We start from the raw sequence: 20,081 nt of genomic DNA on the forward strand, positions 1-20,081 counted from the left end.
GACTGATAATTTACTAGCTTTAGTCTAGGGGATCATTATAATCTCAAATTACCCTGCCCTCACAAAAAATAAACGAGTATTCTTTGTAGTTTTAAATACTAGTGAACTTACAGAGACACTTTCCCTAATCTTGAGTGTAATGTTATTTTATTCTTACTGTCATAACAGTAGCATAAGCAACCTGAAAACAGCAAAAGTTGTATACAGAATATACACTAAATTATGAATGTTTGGAAATCACAAATAGAAATGGATAGTCAGTGGTAGGTATCCAACATCATTCCCTAGAAATATCAATTCATACATTCACCAATGGTGTATTTAAAAAAATTATTTTTCATTATTGTCTTTGTAAGTAACTACAATTTACTTTTTAACTTGTATCATTTTCAAGTATGAATTGTGAAACACTGATGTTTTTCTACTTGAATTTTCAAAATAAACTCACATTCAGTCCAAAAACACCATAATTTTATAAGGTGACCATACATATATAAATCATGTATGCTGTGCTGACTCTGTATATTAATTTATATGTTAAATATACATCTCCAGTATTGTAACTCACTTGTAATTTTGAGATACTAAAAGGAAGCATACCAATGACTTGTGGATGCTGCTTTATTTGCTGTAAATAGAACCCTTTGAAGTAGCATTGGACATCATCTGGAAACAAGTATTCTTAGAGAATAACTTTTGTTGGTTTTGTGAATTTGTATCGGAATTGCTATTAATACACTGTCCTTCAGTTAATATTGTTAAGAAGCTCGTATTTTACTGTACCCCATTTGTCCCACAGCTGTGCTCTTATGGAACAGTAAAAACTGAACTTTGCTAAAGATACTTGATCATCTGATAGCAGGTCAACTGCAATAAATTGTATGGACCAGTAACATACCCTCCTACAATCAGACATGTAGTTTATTATAGCATATCTAAGGAAACTGGTAGTATACATCAGAGTTCAGATTAACAATGTAATTTGCAACATTTAACCAGAATTATAACCTCAAATCTTATGTTGGACATATACGTTGAAATTATGGAGCTGTATTTGTGAAATAATGAAACATGTATGTATACTTTCCTACAATTCCTTCTACATTCCTTCCATCTACATGCTTTCCTTAATTACTTCTTGATATGTACACACCAAAACATGGCCTCCTTAGTTCTGCTGCTGTTTCACTCATTAATTAAAGAAAAAATAAAAAAATAAAAATTCAGTTGCCTCTCAAATCAGGACTGAGGATTGGGACCCTTGGCCAGGAGATTATCAGAAGAAAAGCACACTCATATAGCATTTCCTCCAGTTAAACTTAATAAGAACTTCTTAAAAACATTTGAAACATAATTTATACACTTATAGATGCACTCAGTATATACCCCTAAAACTACATCGATCTGAAGTCAATCAATAATTACCTTGTACATGGGTGTGCAAAAAACGTAGAGACAAAAGTAACTTTCACATGATGTGTCACTACCAGTTAACGTAGCTCAATGATACAGGGACTATACGTAGAAAGAACTGCTACAGTTTAGTGCAGAAGGTAACTGAAAGAAACATGTAATGATATGAGTGGAAATGACAATTTTATTCAAAAACAGTAATTACACTGAAGTTATTATGATTCATGGCAGTTCCTTAGGTATTACAAAACACATGAAATGGTTCTTAATAGGGTGTGCAATCACCATTCATGATAATGCTTACTCTGTACTGGCTCCCATGCTAGCAACAATGTTGATATGGAATTCTTCTGGTAGGGCATTCCATTCCTCCACCAGCATCGTTGATGACTGGTGAATGGTTGTTGGTGCACATGGATGTGCTGCAATATGTCTCCACAATATATCCAACATGTGCTCAATGGGATTTATGTTGGGGGAGGGGGCAGGTCAGTCTATTTGCTAAATGTCTTTTCGTTTCAAGAAATCCTTCAGCTGTGGGGTTTGATGCACTCATGCATAATATGGCAGAAGTAGGAATGCAGCACCATAATAACATTGACTGATTAGTGTACTATGTTCAAAGATTTAAAGGTCCTACATTATGTCTCCTCACGCCACTACACTGGACAACAAGGCTGATCACATTCAACAGTGTTCCTTGCTGCATTAGGTATTCCCACCTCTCGCAATTTAAGATTACATCCAGCATTGTCAAACATGATCATCTTGGTGGTCAAGGTGTTATGTTGTTGGGAGACATAATGTTGTATAAGCATGCTGACATCCAAATCTTTTAACACCATAAACTCACCAATCCACGTTATTGTGACACTGTGCTCCTTCCCCATGTGCATCCTTTCAGTGGTGCATTTGGCCATGACTTCATTTTTATGAATGAAAATGTGGCACTGCATCAAATAGCAGAAGTAAAGGACCTCCTGGAACAAGAGGATACCCAGTAAATTGATTGGCCTGTGTTTCTTGACTTAAATCAAACCAAGCACATGTGGGATGCATTGGGGAGATTTACTGCAGCACATTGACATGCACCAGCTACCATCCAGCAGTTGTAAAGCACACTGATGGAAGAGTGGAATGCCCTACCAAAAGAACTAACTACCAACATGTTCACAAGTACTAGAGCACATTGCAGAGCATGCATTGCCATCCATTGTGATCACACACACTATTAAGAACCATGTATCACTGCTGGTAATGTTCAGGGAAGCATTATGAATTGTGATGACTTATGTGAAATTATTACCTTTGAATATAAGTGTCATTTCTGTTCATCTCATTACATATTTCTTTTGGCTACCTTCTGTACTAAACTGTAGAAGTTCTCTCTATGTATGGTCCATGTTTCATTGTGCTATGTTACTTGACAGTGACACATCCCGTGAAAGTTAATTTTGTCTTTAAGTGGGTAAAACTTTGAGTTTGTTTCAACAGAAAAGCAACTTTCACTAAAACTGAAGCAATTTTATTTTCAAAGTCTGTCTGTTACTGTATATTTTGCACTTAATGTACGTATAGGGAAGAGTGTTATACCTAGAAAATAGTATAGCTAGGAACACTTGCTGTTTTTTTGCCAGTGCTTCAATCAAGTGACTGAGTTTAGAATCACTTGAAATAATGTACACTAGAGACAACTCCAAACAGTTTCTGACATTTTCTACAAGTTTTGTTAATGCTGACATGAGATTGTATTTTGTACAGCATTTGCAAATACTTCAAGTGCTATGCATTTAAGTGCTGTACAATATATCATTTATTGTTAGTTCTTGAGTTACAGAACTTTATAGGGAGTAAAATTTCATATAAATTTTAAAACTAGTTATATAACATGTGGACAATTAAGCTATACTTCATCAGTTATGCACCATTTTATATCTAGAAACAGAAGAAGGTACTTTGCCTTGGGATTTGGGATATTTACAAATTATCTGAGTTTTGTTAGTTTCTTAACAATATTATCTGTTTGGTGAATGAATATTTGTTTTAGTTTCCCATAATTTCACTTTCAAAATGTATTTCACTTGTAACTGGTTGTGGAGTAACACTTCTGCTTAATTTGATTTCACTTACTGATTTTTGATAATGTTACAGACAGGCAACTAAATACAGTATTGACAAGATTTTCTCAATTGTAACACTTCAAAATTGCCATAGAATGTTGTTCCTAGGTACAGGACCATGGTGGACCTTGGAACATGCTTTTATCTTTGAAAAAACCTTAATTTCCTGAGTGACTTTCGAATTTTAGAAAAAGATTGCAGTACATAGAAAGTGGAAGCTAGAAGTGAAAGTCAGCAAAGTGTCAAGGTAAAACACGGTCTCATACTAAAAATAGTTGGTGAAACTTCTTTAAATTTAACACCAAAATGTGGCTGAAAATGTCTAGGTGATGCCTTCATTCACTGCATTTATTCATTTGCATACTGTGTTCTTTGAATGCCATCATGGATGAGAGACTTCAGAGATGTAGCATAAATCAAGTTATATATTAATATGCAGAAGCAGTCACTGCAGACTATTCCTGTAAAGTATACTAACAGATTATGACACATGATAAGTTACTCATATTGATAATCGTGGGAATCAGTAACAAATAACTTTATGTATATTAGCAGAAAAACAAATACTTAAAAAATTCTACCCAGTCTCTTCTATTAATCAGCTGCTATTTATTTATCTGATACTTCAGACAAAGCATTTCTGAAACTCTAAACATACTGGTACCACTATCAGCTGTCCATATACTGGAAATTATGCATAATTTGTTCATGTGTCCAAATATTCTGATAAGCTGCATAAGGTGAATATAATGAGGTATTATTTGGGGATTTAAAATTTCCTTTATGATGCCTGCCATTGACCTATTATATACTTTTGCACCAATACCATTCTGAAGGCTACATAGGGAGGCATAGTCTACATGGTAATTATTTTTACTTCTGTTATTGTGGTTGTGAATTGCACTGTATGCCTTACACTAATTGTTAACTGGAGTTACATTAGGAAGTACTAAACATGCAATATAACTTGCATTTTTCATAGAGAATCAAGAGTTGGGTTTAGTTAGCACACAGTACTGTTAGCAGTAGATTTGTATAAGAGTATTTCATAATTTGTAGCAACAATATCTCTATTTAAATTATATGAAATTATTTAATGAGCTGTTACCTCCTTGTGTCACCTGTGCTGCCATAGAAACACTGATGCACATTTGTTTTATGAGCTGCCTACCCTACAAAATAATGTTTGTGGAAGGCTCAGATAGCTTCCAGCAGGCTCTTTCTCCATACATAGTGGCAACTTATGTCATTTGCACTGTGCATGTATTGGCACTTTAGTCAAACAATCCCTATGTCTTTGAAGAGGCTCCTTCAAGATATTTACTTATCAACTTTACACAGTATTTGTACTGGATGCTTCCATAAAACAAATTCTTCTGTTGACAGCTGTGTTGCCCCAGATTATTATGCTACAGGATGGTACTGAGTGAAGGTGCACTTGCAATCCCATTTCCATGTAATGTTTATTAGTCCCCCACCTTAAGAATTGGGCTACTGTCAAGGTGATGTGTGCTTCACAATTACAAACTACATCATAGAATAGTTGTTACTCAGGGATGTGGAGTGATTTGAGGGCATTGCACAAAGTGGTTTGGGAACAAAAATTTACTACAATCCAATCAGTTATTGTGTCATGATTGTTGCATTTGTTTAACGAGATAAAATGTTACTCTGCCATCTCACTGCTTACTCTGTGTGTGAAGAGCATGATTCTATGTGCTCTTAAATCATATCAGGCCCATAGTGCTAATGTACATGGCACCCATCTTTAACAAAGGTACTTCTATTTTTGAAACACATTATTTTACTTCCACATATAATAAAGTTCTCATCACAGAACTGAAAAAAAATTTTTGGATCACTACTTACCAAGATACCACGGGCTATTACTATTGTTTCCACTAAGTGAGAAGAATAACATATGACTGTTCCACATTTTTACCATCCTTGTAACCATACTAGCAGAACACACAGTTGCCACCATTTAAGGTGCTGACTTATAAAGGCTATTAGAAATTGTAAAATTCTTACTGTTGTAAACACATAGAGCTTAGACTAATGGATAGAACAAAATTTCATGACAAACTCCATTGCATGGTGTAACACAGTAATCGTCATAAATCACTGGTTGGGACATTCTGTTCAATATTGTGCTTATTGGAGGACATTGGAAAACCAACAATATGAAATTGGCAGAGAGAATGAGCACTGGGGTGGCTCTTACTATTATAGTTTCATTTTTTCCTTGATGCAACAGCTTTTTTGGTTCTGTTGCACAAAAAATGAGTTGCCTGTGATTTGGGCTCAGCAGAAAAAGTGAAAAGGGTGCCCTCTTCTTCTACATTTGTGGAGGAAAAAGAGGGAAAGAAAAATATTATGTCTTGTTGGCAATGTTGTGAGTCTCTCTGAGAAGAAATAATGGTACAGAGAGCATTTCATCTTCATTTTGGGCAATGAGACTGAAGTTGAGGGTGGCTTCAACATTCATGAGCACAGTTTGTAGCCCCCCCCCCCCCCCCCCCCCCCGGTAGTATACCTGCCATATCTGAAGAAAGCATACTGCTGTCTCACAGCATGTCTGCTGTCCCTGCAGAGTCGTAGATCTGGTCCATACTGGGCATTAATTGTGTGTTTAGCAGTTACAACAATGATGACATCATAGTATGGTCATCATGTGATTTTGTATTCATGGTACTGCTAATTACCTTGCCACTGATTTGTGAACAGGATGTATTCTTTCACACTTGAGCAAGTGTGGATCCAGCAGTTCCATTCTGCTGAGTAGGGGGGGGGGGGGGGGGGTGGAGGGGTCACACTTTGTTACTGTCTCTTGCTCCTCAGAGTGGTATAGACTAGTTTGGTCATGTTTTCATCTAGGCCCAGTTCTCATAGACAAGAGATCAGGGTCTGTCTGCGTATTGAATCACATGCATTAAAAAAAAAAAAACATTAGGATGTCTACCCAGAGGTGTCCACTGTGGCTCTGGTATGTAAGGGTGGTCTTGAGGTTTTGTATTTGCTCTGTGCAAGATCTACTGGCTTGATATTCAACTAGATGGGTGTCAAGTTGGTTGGTGACTCTAGTTAACAGGCCTCTTGAGAAAATCTTGTAGTTGACTTAACAGAGATATGCCTCTGTAATTGTCACATTCGATCATACTACCCTTCCTTAAAAAAAAAAAAAAAAAAAGAAGGGTGGATGACAGTGGAGGTTCATCCTTTGACAGTTAGTTGAGAAATTTGAAAATTGGTGTATTTAAAAATATAACCACATACCGGTTTGGGGAGGATCAGCACAAGCACTCAACATACAGTAATACTGAACTCAAAATTCTTATAGTAAGGCTTTCTTTCAGAGCCTGTTTGCAATACTTACTATAAATTATTAAATTAGCCAATAAAGCAATTTTGTCATGTCATGAATGACAAGTGATAGAGCTGACTCCTGTTACTGCTACCAATTGCCATTGTCACCTCCTTTATGTTACACCATCAAACATGCTCTGTAACATGGCACAGCATCAGTTGTGGTTTATGGTGCTGTCATCCTATTTTTCTCTCATTTACTTAAAGTTCATAAAAATCAGGTTGTTTGCAATGGCCCACAGAATAATGTAATCGTTTAATTCATACAAGTTGCTAAACAAGCAAACACAGCTTGAGAGCTTTCAGCAACACTGTAGCACATGAAGTGAATGATGTATAATCCCTATTCCATATTATGAGATAACAAACCTGTTGCCCATAGTTCAATTGTAACATGAATTTTGTATCATTTCAGCACACAACTGTGAAGAGTCCATGCTTGATGCAAACCAGGGATCCATGAATAAAGCCAAAGTTTTGACAGCTGTCAAAAGCATTTCATGAAAAAATTCTACACAAATAGAAATTACATGACTTACAATAGTCTAGTAATAAATGGACAGTTGACAGAGCACTCAATGATGCCATTTGGGCATCTATTGCAAACCGGTGTTTACTTGAGAATGGTGTTATAGCCAAAACAAGTTTCTAGTAAGGCAGAAGCACATTTAATTAAACTTAATTAAACTATCTGCAGCTTGCCTGAAATATTTCATTATAAAATGTCATATTACAATGTATTCTATGTTGCGATAATAGTCAAAAAGAAAATAGGGCCAAAGTTGTCATGAGTGGAGTACTGAGCAAACTCCAAGAATGTAAACCAGAATGCCCAAGTGAAAAGCAGGGCTGAATACTAAATAGCAACTAGTCATGATAGAACTAAATGCATGCTAGACTGAGATGCAGCCCATCCACTGGATCCAGGCTGATATAGGGTGAGACCATGTGACTTTGCAGTGATACCTGACTGAGTCTAACTGTAGTACCTCTGCTTGGCTGTTGTTAACCTTGGTTGGCTGGGATATTAAATCCCTGTCCTCTACATATAACATGTAGGGCTAAAAATGGCCAAGACAGTAGAAGTGACTGTTGGGAGAAGATTGGAAAAGTATTGTTCACCATCAGAGGATCAAGGATCATTGGCTAAAGGATGATCCTGGCAGGAGGCTCAATCGAAGGCTGTAGGGACAGAGGAGATGGCAGAGCACTCATGCCTTGGGACTCTTCCTGTGACGTTGGGGCAAGGAATGGTTGGGGCAGACGGAGTCGTTCTGTTTGCATAGGTTCCCAAACTGTGACCATATCACCTGCCCATGTGTGACTGGGGGTACAGAAGTAGAGGTTGTACTGTGGTGTAGGAGAGGGGTGCAAAACCTGGTTGGAAATAACCAAAGTGTGTGGTCTGTGAGACAGAAGAGGGAGCAAGGAAAGAGTGCCAAAGTACAACAGCAATTTCAGTGAGAGCTGGTTGTGGTGGTGGACCAGGTGAATGCCCACAGCCTCGGAGTCAAACAGCTGATGGCCCTTGTAGTCAATGACAATACCTTGAATCCACACTGAATGCTAGATGAATATGCGAGCCCAGACTTGGGTGCCCCATGCACAGGCTGGCCTATAGGCAGGATGGGAATGCAGCTTATGATACAGGAGGTCGAACAGGGTGTGATGCCTATGCTCCTGTAGAATTTTAGCTGGATAAATGGCTTTGATGGGGGTGGACCAATATGTTGGGCTGGGTTGGGTTGTTTAGCGAAGAGACCAAGCAGAGGTCATCAGTCACATCGGATTACAGAAGGACAGAGAAGAGAGCTGGCCTTTCAAAGGAACCATCCCAGCATTTGCTTGGAGCAATTTAGGGAAATCACAGAAAACCTAAATCAGTATGGCCGGACGCAGGATTGAACTGTCATCCTCCTGAATGTGAGTCCAGTGTGCTAGCCACTGTGCCACCTCTCTCGGTGGACCGATATGTCACGAGGAAACTGTGCAAGGCACCCTCAGTCAACGATATCTGCAAGGCCTTCCACATATGCGTCTTGAAGGTACTGACCATCAGTTCAGCCTCCATACTGAAGGCAGGGTGGAAAATGACGTTGCTCATATGGTCAATGCCACTGCAGCAAAAGAAGGTCTCAAACTCAGTCAATGTAAATTGGAGCCCATAGTCTGATATATAAGAAACTATCAGCCTCGATTGCGGTAATGAAACCAACCTTTACCTAGGTTTCAGACCAAGTAATTGAGCCTTCTTCAGAAGATAAACCTGATTCTATAATATGCCTACGAGGGCATAGTCTAGAAATAAAACTAAAACAGTTTGAATAGGCATAGTCACATTTTAAAAATGCGGTACATAGGTACTATTGTCTGACACCAGAGCATAAAGTGCCTGCTCAGTGGCCAAAATGCTCTCAAGAGCATAGATGGTGGCAAGGGAGATAGTGGATGATATGCACACCACATATGGGAAATTGGAAAGGCCATCCATCACAAATAGTCATGTATCTATCTGCTCCCTGAAATAGTCCAAAGAAAATTAATGTGGACCCTTTCCTATGGCTGTCAGGATGGGCCCATACAGAAAAATATTGCACTAGGAACACATGATTGAGGGAGCAGAAGTAGCATGTCAGTACTCATCCTGGCCGAACAGGTGTGCTGCCAATCCAAGGTCTCCAAGTGCTTCATCCCCCAATGTGACACATGAAGAGCTGAAGGATGTGAGGCTGGAGTGGGGGGTAGGGGGAATGAAGATTGTGCAGTCAGAGCCCTCCATGGGCAATGTCAAGGCAGTGAGCTGGTAGCACAGCACAAAATAATTATGAATTCCACATCGTTAGTGAGAATTAGTCGAGAGTTGTTTACAGCTGTTGACACAATGCAAAAAAAATTAAGAAGAAACAGTTTCATGGTGATAGAACTCCATGGTGGGCCATGGGAAGGCAGGCAGGGTGTCTCCTTTGGCATGCAGGCCATGGGATGAATGTCGATGATTTAATGAAAGGCGCTTAAAAGTAGAGACCAGCTCCGCAGGAGCTGTGCTGTTTCAACTGGGAGCTTTGACTGATGCCGAAGCATGAAAATAAAAGGCTTTTCGCCAGTCAACAGGTGAAATTTGCCACCAAACAAATGTGGTAAGGTGAAAATTTTTGACGTCATAAATAATCGCTAAAGCCTCTTTCTCAGTTTGGGGTAGTTGAGCTATGCAGAGTTTAACGATTTAGAGCCCTTTTGCAATGGAGATGAACCAAGCTGACAATATGTGTCCTCATAGATTAAGGACACAACAGCGCCGATGTCCAGCTGGGATACCAAAGAATGACTGAACAGCATCAGATCCAATATGAGCCTCTGTAGCGGCAGAGAAACTGCCAGCAGCAAAACTGTGACAGAGTTGGTGGCTGGGTTGTCCTAGCACAGCATAGGACACGGCCGGCAGATTACCTGTTGACACACGACAGCCAGATGATTGTCCTCTCTGTAAATTCAGCACACCACAGCACAAAATGTGCACTAGCATGTGGAATGCCAGTTGCCACACTCAGGACAAGACCATATGTCTGTGATGTGCATGATCGATGTTGCAATGCTGAGGAGGGAGGGAGTTTCGGACCCCCGTGCTTATCATTACAAAAAAGGTCATGCGATGCTGAGGTGGGGCGAAGGAGGCGGTGGGAGGGGGGGGGGGAGGTGTAGGAGACTTAGTATGCGACAAATGAAAGTCTCTCAGAGGATATTAGTGGTCCAGATACCCGTGAACTCTGATGTGACTTAGAAGTAGAATTAGAGGAGGACGAGTCAGAATCATCAAATGATGACCGCTGCTTAAGATGGGGACTAACAATCTGAGAAACGGGAAAGTCATTTATAAAGCATGCTGAGCTGCTGAAGCAACCTTGACAGATTTAGCAGTATTAAGCAGTTCACTGAGACTGGGATCGGACTTGACCAAAGCTTTAGCTGTGAACTCCCTGTCAGGGATGAGATGCATACTCATATATTGAATCAAAGATTCCGCATACAAAACTTTACAGTTCTGGCACGTAAGGCTGCACTTGCGTGTGAGATCCTGCAGCTTGTCAGCCTATACTGAGTACAATTTTCCATGTTATTTTTGATACTGATTAAAGTGGAGCTGAGTAGCAACTATTAGTATCTGCTCACTGCAGTATTCGATTAGCAGTGCGCAGAGGCCACTGAAAGACAATTCACTTGAATTTGAGAGTGGCCTCAATTTCTGCATGACGTCATATAAAAGACTACCAGAAGAAAAAGAAAAGCATTTTGCTTCCTATCATAAATGTTACAAGCGAAACAATGGAATTTGAAACAACGGAGTTAGATTTTCTAGCTCTCCACTGCCAACTCGTTGATTGCAGTGAACGGCAGTAGGGGCATGGAGATGGGCACCGCCTGATGTGGTTGTTTCTGTTGAGACACCAACTGCAGGAGAGCGATTTGCTGTTCTTTGTGCTTCTGCAAGTGAGATGTGATCTGTTGCTGTTACAGTGGCAGATGTTGCTGCCATATTTAAATAAACTTGCGGTCCATAATACGTGAACACAACGCCGTTAACGCAAGGGGGTAAGAACTCACTGTCACTTGAGCTGGAACACTTGGGCCGGCCGGTATGGCCGAGCGGTTCTAGGCGCTACAGTCTGGAACCGCGCGTCCGCTACAGTCGCAGGTTCGAATCCTGCCTCGGGCATGGATGTGTGTGATGTCCTTAGGTTAGTTAGATTTAACTAGTTCTAAGTTCTAGGGGAATGATGACCTGAGAAGTTAAGTCCCATAGTGCTCAGAGCCAATTGAACCATTTGAACCTGGTGATGACCACTACCTAGCCTTCGATTGCGTTAAGCTGCCATTTGGTAGTCCAGGCGCCAAGCTTATTGCAGGCATCTGTGGAGCCTGTGCACACTGATGCTCTGTACAAACAGTGCAGTGTCGTTGGTGTATAATGCCAATTGAACTCTTGGCATTTACAGGTCATCGACAGTGTATAGGGAATACATAAGGGGTCTGAGCACAGATCCCTGCAGCAGTCCTACCCTGCTGTGCCTTGCTCCTGAGATGCTTCCAGCAGCATGTACTTGAAATACATGTCCCTCTTGGTACGATTACAGCAGACAGGCATGCAACTCAGGTACCCCCTGCACAACTATCATGTACAGAAGGCTCCGTGCCACAGCAGTTGAAGGCTATGCACATCATCCCATCATCCCAAGGCGCAAGTGACACTCCACAGCCCTATCAATGTGCCCCTCCTGCTGTACGAGTTGATGCTGTGTAGAGTGTCCCCTGCAGAAGCAAACTGCTCTTCAGGAAGTAGATCTTTCTTGCTGATTTGACGCTTCAGCTTCTTGTTGTAGAGCTTCTAGAATGCTTTGGAAAGGATGGACAGCAGGCTGATGGGCTAGTAGCTCTGCTCCAGCCTAGTGTCCTTGTCCACCTTTGGAATGGCTACCACTTTTGTGTCTTTCCACACAGAAGTGTAGTGGCAGGTTCTGAGTATGCCGTTGAAGATCGCCATCAGAATGTATACGGTGTCTGGTGGCAGTTGCATCAGCATATGTTGTCTACAGGGCCACACCCTCCTGATTTCATGCGACTCAGATGACTGAGCTGCTGTTACACCTCCACCTCGATTTCTTCAGTGTCATCATTGTTCACCAGGAACACCAGTCAGTCTGGGTATAGTTTGCTGCAAATGTGTCACCTACAATGTGGGCATTGGTGTCTGGCTCTGACATGATGTCACACCCAACTTGCAGTGGAAGAGTGCACTGGCTCCGCCTCAGAAACTGATTCGTCATCCTCCAGGCACTGTCGCCATCCACCCTGAGTATGGCAATCTTGCCAGCCCAATGTCAATTCCGATGGTTTGTGTCTGCCACCAAGATGTTACAATGGACCTGATTCAGTAGCCGTTTGGTGGACGGGTTTCACTTGATCTGCCATTCATGAAAGATCCAAGTCTTCTTGGTTAACGCCAGTAGAATGTCCGGCAGAAGTTGTTGGGAGTTGTTATCTGCCTTCTGTGGTTGACGTGCAATGGCTGCATCAGCTGCATCCAGGGTCTGATGTGTGAATACAGCAAGTGTAGATACTGCACCCTCTATTCCTGGCATGGTGGCGATGGTCTCAGCATGTGTAATCGAAATTGCTCCAAGTTAACATCTTTCAGTTGTCAGTAGGATTCCAATGGCGAAGCTCTGTCTGTTTCCTTGTCAATGATCACTGACAGTTGATCTGATGACAGTGCTCAGGAGGTGGTTCTGACAGCATTGTGGTGCCCCCCTTGATGATTCCGGTGTCAAGGACATAAGGGAGGCTGCAAGCTGGGTAGATTGTGGGATGAAAAGGTGACACCACCAGTGCATTGTGGTTGTTGGCCACTGTGAGCAGGCAGTGTCCACTGGCATTACTGATGTGGAAGTTTCAGTCCAGGTACGTGATGTTTAAGTCGCTGCCAATGAAGAGGTTGCCATATATTGACAGCAGTACATCGAGGTCGTTTGCTTACAGAAGGCATTGTGGTGGTCAATATACCATCAAAAAGTTTATCTAGCTCACCCCTGTACTGACAGTGATGCCAGTAACTTCCATCATAACTGTCTCCAGAATTTTGCAAGAGATGATGAGTCTGTGATGGCTCCACATACACTGCCATGTCACTGCCCACCATCTTACAACCTGTCTAGTAGCAGAAGTAGTTTGCCACCTGCATGTTCACTCAAGACTTGAGGTGAATTTTGGTGATGGTGCATACATCCACTGCCTCATCCCATAGAAATAGTTGAAACTCGCCATCCTGGTTCCTGATGTCATTTACATTCCATACGCAAACAGCTAAATCACAGCACTGTTGTATTATGCTGCTTGATGAGCAGCTTGAACCTTATGCGATATCAACTTCAGTTCGTTTGTGTCACGTGGTGCAGGTGAGTGATCTGGTCTTGGAATGCTCTTTGTTAGCTGGAATAGTTTGGAAAGCTGTTAGACCTGGATATCTAACTGGGCATTCTCTCCAACCTCCATGCCTGCCTCCAGCCGTGTCTGGTGCTGGGGGCTCTGTCTCCAGTCTGCTACCATACACACCTGCCATGGTAGGTACAGAACACTCTGTCTGTGCTTCAGGCCCCTGTGTGTGTGCTTGGATGGCAGGTGGCTGGTCTTGATTCTGTTCCTGCAGCAGCGTAGCTTCTCCCTGGCTGCAATGGCTTAGATAATGCAGGTGGTATGGTTCATCTGCACGGTCATGTGGTTGCACACTTGAAAGCAATGCAGCCACTGCAGTTTGCCATATGCTTTTTGGAGCTGTTGTGGCACTGTGATGGTTCCACCTTCCAGAGTGGACACACTTTGTTGTGGTGGTTACCAGCACACTTCACACAGTATGCAGGATCATGCAGAAGCGCGAGATATAATCGATACCTTGGCACATGAAGCATTCTACTAGTCCCCATGTCTTAAGCAGCTCCGCCACTTACTTCACTTGGAAAATCTTCCTGTAGCTCTACATTGTCCATGAGACCAGCGCGGAAGAGAGTGGTGTGTCAGAGTTAACCTTGGGTGACTTTATATGCATCATGGTGAGTACACCAAAGTCCATATGCTTCATGGTGAGGACACCAAAGCCCATCTCTTTGAGAAGTTCCTTGAGGTGGCCAGGATCAATGTTGAACATAAGTTTGCAGAAGACTGCCTTCCGAATCTTCAGTGGCTCCAAAGAATGGGTAAGCAGTGGATGCCCTACTTGGTTATGAGAGTCTTGATCTCATGGTAGTCATGAGTATAGTGACTGGCAAATCAATACTGATACATCACTGAGATACGAATGGTGAAGTTACTTTTCACTGCTGCAGTAATCTTCTCGTGGAAGTTAAAGGTACTAGCCCACTGAATGACTATCAGTTGGTCCTGTGGCTGCTTCCTCTGTCAGTCTTCCTTTTCTTCCCCTACATTATCAGTGAGGTGGGGAATCGGTTGCTGGTTTTGACCTCAGTGGCTTTGGCGAGCACCAATACCTTGGCGGAGTGCTTACATGTGGGTTTCAGGAAGCCATCGTCTACTGAGTGCTGCAGATGGGTTCTAACTGCCCTCCACGAGGCCGTTTGTTGTGCTGCACTGCTGGTGGAGCTTGGAGCCTGTCTGTTAGAGCAGTGGCTTTACTTGCATGAGTAGAATGTTTCTATGATTGATGCTCCACCTCCATGGTTTCTTCTGCTGGTTTTGTCTCTTGTGTGAGGCCTGTCAGGAACTCCCTCCAATGACCAAGTTCTTTTTGTCCTCGGAAAAAAAGAGAAGCTGCGTGATACTAAGTCTATGGTGATGACGCAGCGTTACCACGCTACTCCAGGTGAGAAACTCTTGGGATGTAGCAACAGGTACAGAGGGCTTTAAGGAGCCATACGTGAATGGAATGAGAGGAAACTTTAATACGTAATGCAATGGAAGGTACCTTCTATCTTGCTCATCACAGTGTTTTCGATGAGTGTAAATATAGATATATGTATGAAGAACTAGACTTAGCGTACAACACATATCGGAGTGAGATAGTTTCCAGTTTTGTAGATGTTCGGTGTGAATCATAGAGCACGTTTGTAGTAGCAGCATTACTCGGTTCTGAAACAGCGATTCTCTTCCTTCCACAGTCTCTGTGCTGACTTTTCCGCATCGTATCCTGTTTCCAGTCAAGAAAAGTTCGAGAAACCGCCCTCCAGTCGGCCTGAAATCAACATCGTTGAAACAAAGAATCCAATAACAAGTTGCTAATTGAGCAAGCTGGGGCAAGGAATGGTATGTTGCTGCTCACAATTTTTTCCCGTCGTAGCAGCTGTTCTCGTGATGCTTTATTGTGTACGAAAATACCGTTAGATTTGAACGGCTAATAACTACGACACTAATATTGCGTAAATATTGGTTGAACTCCTACAATGCTAACCTGAAGGTACCCACTCACTGGATGACAGTGGGTAAGACCACGATTCAAGGTTAGAATAACATGTTTAGATATGGAGTACTGGCATTTCTTCTTTTGCTCCTTGCTAGTTCTTCGACAGCGATTTAATGCTCTCTTTCAAAATTTACTTTCTGCACCATGTAACTCACACAATGAGGGCGAAGTGCTGCATCAGACAAGGATAGATTAGTGTAGCAGTCAGTAAAAGTTAGAAGTGATCCCAATACCTCTGCAGGTGGACAATGGCCTGTCCATCCAGAGAAAGCACAAGAACTGAGGGCAATATCTGGCATCCTTCTGTAGACGATTAGTCCTGCTCCACTCACTCTATACCTGAGAACTCGAGTGTGAAGGGACCTAGTGGAAGTGGAACAATAGCAACTCAGTACAGTACAAATCTCATGAGCGGACAGGTCACGGAATTGTCAGAAAAACTACAGTGATATTTCATAGTGTCGTTCACTTACACTAAAATCGCCTTAAATGCCAAGCGAAAATACGTTTTAAAGTAACATGTAGAACGTGAGCCAAAGGAAACGACAAAAAATCTTTGGAGATAATTTTTTATTGCAGGCAGGTCTTTATTAATATCACTAAATAATGCATCTTCCAACACACTGCTTTTATTTTACCATTTGGTAGATTACGGGCTGACAAGCTGAACTGTTACACAGATTGGTTCTAATAGTAGCATAAGTACTTGAAGACGTGTTACGTTCCAGGTCTGGTGCTGTTTCTACTTATGGCCCAGGTCTCTGGACGGGTGGCCTGCAAACGTAACAATAACATTAATAATTTCATTGTCATTCGGCTATTAGATACCAAACACATAGTACATTAGTAAAATTATGCATAACACAGAGTGTTCATTTAAACTTAAGACATTGAAATATCTCGAAAACTACACATCAGATCAAAAAAATTATAATTCCAATTCGTTTGTTCCGTAAGAGGACATCCAACAATACTTTACTCGACCCGCCACCCGATCTAGAGCGAGGGTAGCGGAGGAGAGGGGAAACTTTGAAACCTTCAACGGGAACCCCATTTATTTTTTGGTGCAGATTACGACTTGACGGCAAAATCTACATACGTTTTGTCTGAAGCATTTTCTTCGTTTCGCCACAGATGGCGCTGTAATAGGAGGAATACAAATGAGTAAACAATGCTAACTTACCTCATGCTACTCAATGGCCCTTGAATATCCAATGGTACGTGGGACCGTACTTCCATGCTGCGAGGGTAGGACATGCTAGTATTCCATAACTTCTAATTGGGAACCCCATTCGCAACGTTGTATTCCTCCAATATATTGAACAGGGGACTACTCGATGAACCACTGAGGCCAAGGCTCAAGGCGAACGCTGCTCTGCTTGTCCAGTTAGAAATTGTGTTCCAGCGTAATACCACCAACTTCAGTACATTTAGTGATCCGCTTCTCAAAAGACAGTACGCAGGGCAGAAGCATATCTATGAGAATGTTACAAAATGCGTTTCTGATGCAGACGACAATGTCATCACGGTGTGCTGGCACTTGCTGCTACATCTTATCTTTTAAATAGCTTTACCCGTAAAATCGTAATCTGCAATAAAATATGGGTCTTCAAAGCTGAACACCCCCCCCCCCTTTCCCCCCCCCCCCCCCCCCCCTATCAACGCCTGGGTGTAGTATGGCAGGTCGAATGCGGTATCGTTGGATATCAACTTCCGAGACAAACAAACTGGAATTTTAGAGTTATAGCTTTTTGTGATATGATGTGTAGATTTCGGGATATTTCAATATCTTCAATTAAACTGGATAAAAATTATGTAGAGTAGTGAAATTTTTGGAATACATTTGTCCAGGTAACATATTTAAGTAACACTGCAAGATCGCAGGTTAATGCTAAATGCGAGGCAAGATATGGGAAATGTGAAATGCTTGTACGTTCATAACCGTTGTAACCGCCAGAATGTTGAATGAATCGGACATCCCGGCTGGGATGTTCGGGAGCTTGGTGCAAGTTCTTTTCCCTGACTTCGATGCATGATGAAAACAACCCACACATCCAGACGCCAGCAGAAGAAAAACCTACCCGGGTGGGATTCACGCAAATTTGGCGACGACAAAGAAATTATAAGAGACGCATGACGCTCAGCGGCTAAAATGTGACAGGTTTGTGACTGATATTAGTATGGGAGTTTAGATTAAACTCGCAGAGGATTGTATACACATTGTATTCACTACGTCGATTCATATAATGTAGAACACATCAAACTAAAACATTTTCACAATAGTCAGAGAGCAAACTCCTTATTCAAAGAGTAATTATTGTTCCATATTTAAGTAATTATTGTTCCACCAACTGCGACATAGTCGCGTGTACAAACAGTGATCCAATACTGTCAAATGTTTTTTTTTTTTTTTTTTTTTATTCCAGTCTTTCATCACAATATCAATTCTTTAGACGATGACCGGTTTCAGTCCGTAATGACCATCCTCATTGTAGGACATGGTGTAAAAGAGATCTGAGGATAGTCATTACCGACTGAAACCGGTCAAAGTCTAAAGAAATGATACTGTGCTCAAAGACTTGAATAAAAAACATTTGAATCATTGTTCCCTATTTCAAGTTACAATCTTCAAATTCAGTAAATATTTTATATTCTTCAAATTAATAAATATTTTGTAGAACACTGTTTAAAGTAGCCTATGCTCTTCCTCAGTATTCAAGATATCTCCGTATTTTATCAAAATCGATTAAGCGGTTAGTCGTGAAAGCGTAACAGACAGTGTTACTTTCGCATTTATAATATTAGTATTTAATATTTTCGAAGACGAATGGCGACATTAAATAACCATTAAAAAGCTCCAGCTCCGACCTTGTTGTAAACCGGCGTAATACAGACTTTTAAATTATCTTCTTGAAAGAAAAATACCTGACTGCTTTATATTTTTTCCTTTCTCTGAGAACTTCTTGTATCGTAATGCTGATGGGCAGATAGACAAGCATTTTCGCACTTACGTTGCTACTATTGTACAGCTCGGACAATCCGATTGGCTAACAGCTACAATTTACGCTACGTGGCTGCCGCCCAGTGGGTGCCTAAGATACCAACTAACAAGGGGAGGCCACGACGTTTCGAACGCGGATTTACTGCAAATTTCGTACGCTCGTAGTACTTCATTAGGACAACAAAATGTGTAAGCACTAGCGCGTACTTCTCAAGCATTATTGAGAAAATCGCATGATAATTTCGATCGGCCAATATATACCTGTGCGTGGCCATTTACATCATCAACCAGAGGCAGCCGACTGGTTAACGTTCAAGCCCCGTAACCATTGGGTCGCTGGATAGAGTCCCGTTCGTCAGTATTTTATTTTCAACACAGTCATTTTCTTTACTATTTATATTACAATTGATGTAATGGGAAAAATACGTGTAATCAGATGAACTTTCATTAAATTTACAATGTTATTTGGCAGCGTACAAATTTTTATTATCACAAATAATATAATATTCATAACTATCTACTAGTAAACCACCAAATGCATAAAGTGATACTGAAAATGTATGCTTGTCCGTGTCTTCAAAATTGTTCGTATTTAATCGAAAGAGAACGAGAAATTGCTTCTCGTGAAGACGCTATTAAAGTACAGTCGATGCTGCGTGACCAATTAGTAGCGCCGATATTTAAGGAAATGCTGTGTTATGCATGGTTTGCTCTCAAATTATCGTCTGAAAGAGAGGTTTTTGAAAATGTTCACGAGGTTTGTCTCCCCACGGAAAACCCCAAAAGACCTTGCGTATGCGGAAACAGAGCATTATTCAATGCAGCTGGTGCCGTTGAACATTATGTTTTCCATGTTTTTACGAAAAATACCATCCTACAACTTGTACCGTCGAAAGCGACGATTAATTGTACATTTTTCGAAAGCCGTCTGTGCCGCTCATAAACTTGGAGGTAACAGGTCGCTACGGGCTCCTTCCAGGTGCGAGGAATTTCACGAATCACGGACAAGCATATATTTTAAGTGTCACTTTATGCATTTGGTCAGTTACTAGTCGATAGTAAATCATATTGTTTGCGATAATAAAAATTTGTAGACTCTCAAATAATATTGTAAATTTAATAAAAGTTCATCCGATTACAGGTATTTTTCCCATCACATCAATTGTAATATAAATAGTAAAGAAAATGACTGTGTTGAAAATATTTAAAAAGACTGACG

At 41.1% G+C, this 20,081-nt stretch overlaps 1 protein-coding gene across 2 annotated transcripts in view; it reads right to left on the reverse strand.

The window, feature by feature from the left end:
• Nucleotides 1-16,414: 16,414 nt before the first annotated feature.
• LOC126268132 (proline-rich protein HaeIII subfamily 1-like) overlaps nt 16,415-20,081 on the reverse strand; it is a 49,003-nt gene continuing 45,336 nt past the window's right edge. For both annotated transcript variants that reach the window (XM_049973663.1, XM_049973662.1), the window contains one exon: nt 16,415-16,635. In XM_049973663.1, the coding sequence (XP_049829620.1) occupies nt 16,608-16,635 (28 nt within the window). In that variant the 3' untranslated portion in view covers nt 16,415-16,607. The remainder of the gene's footprint in view (nt 16,636-20,081) is intronic.

The sequence above is a fragment of the Schistocerca gregaria genome, chromosome 4 (assembly GCF_023897955.1).
Source record: "Schistocerca gregaria isolate iqSchGreg1 chromosome 4, iqSchGreg1.2, whole genome shotgun sequence".
Lineage (NCBI taxonomy): Eukaryota > Metazoa > Arthropoda > Insecta > Orthoptera > Acrididae > Schistocerca > Schistocerca gregaria.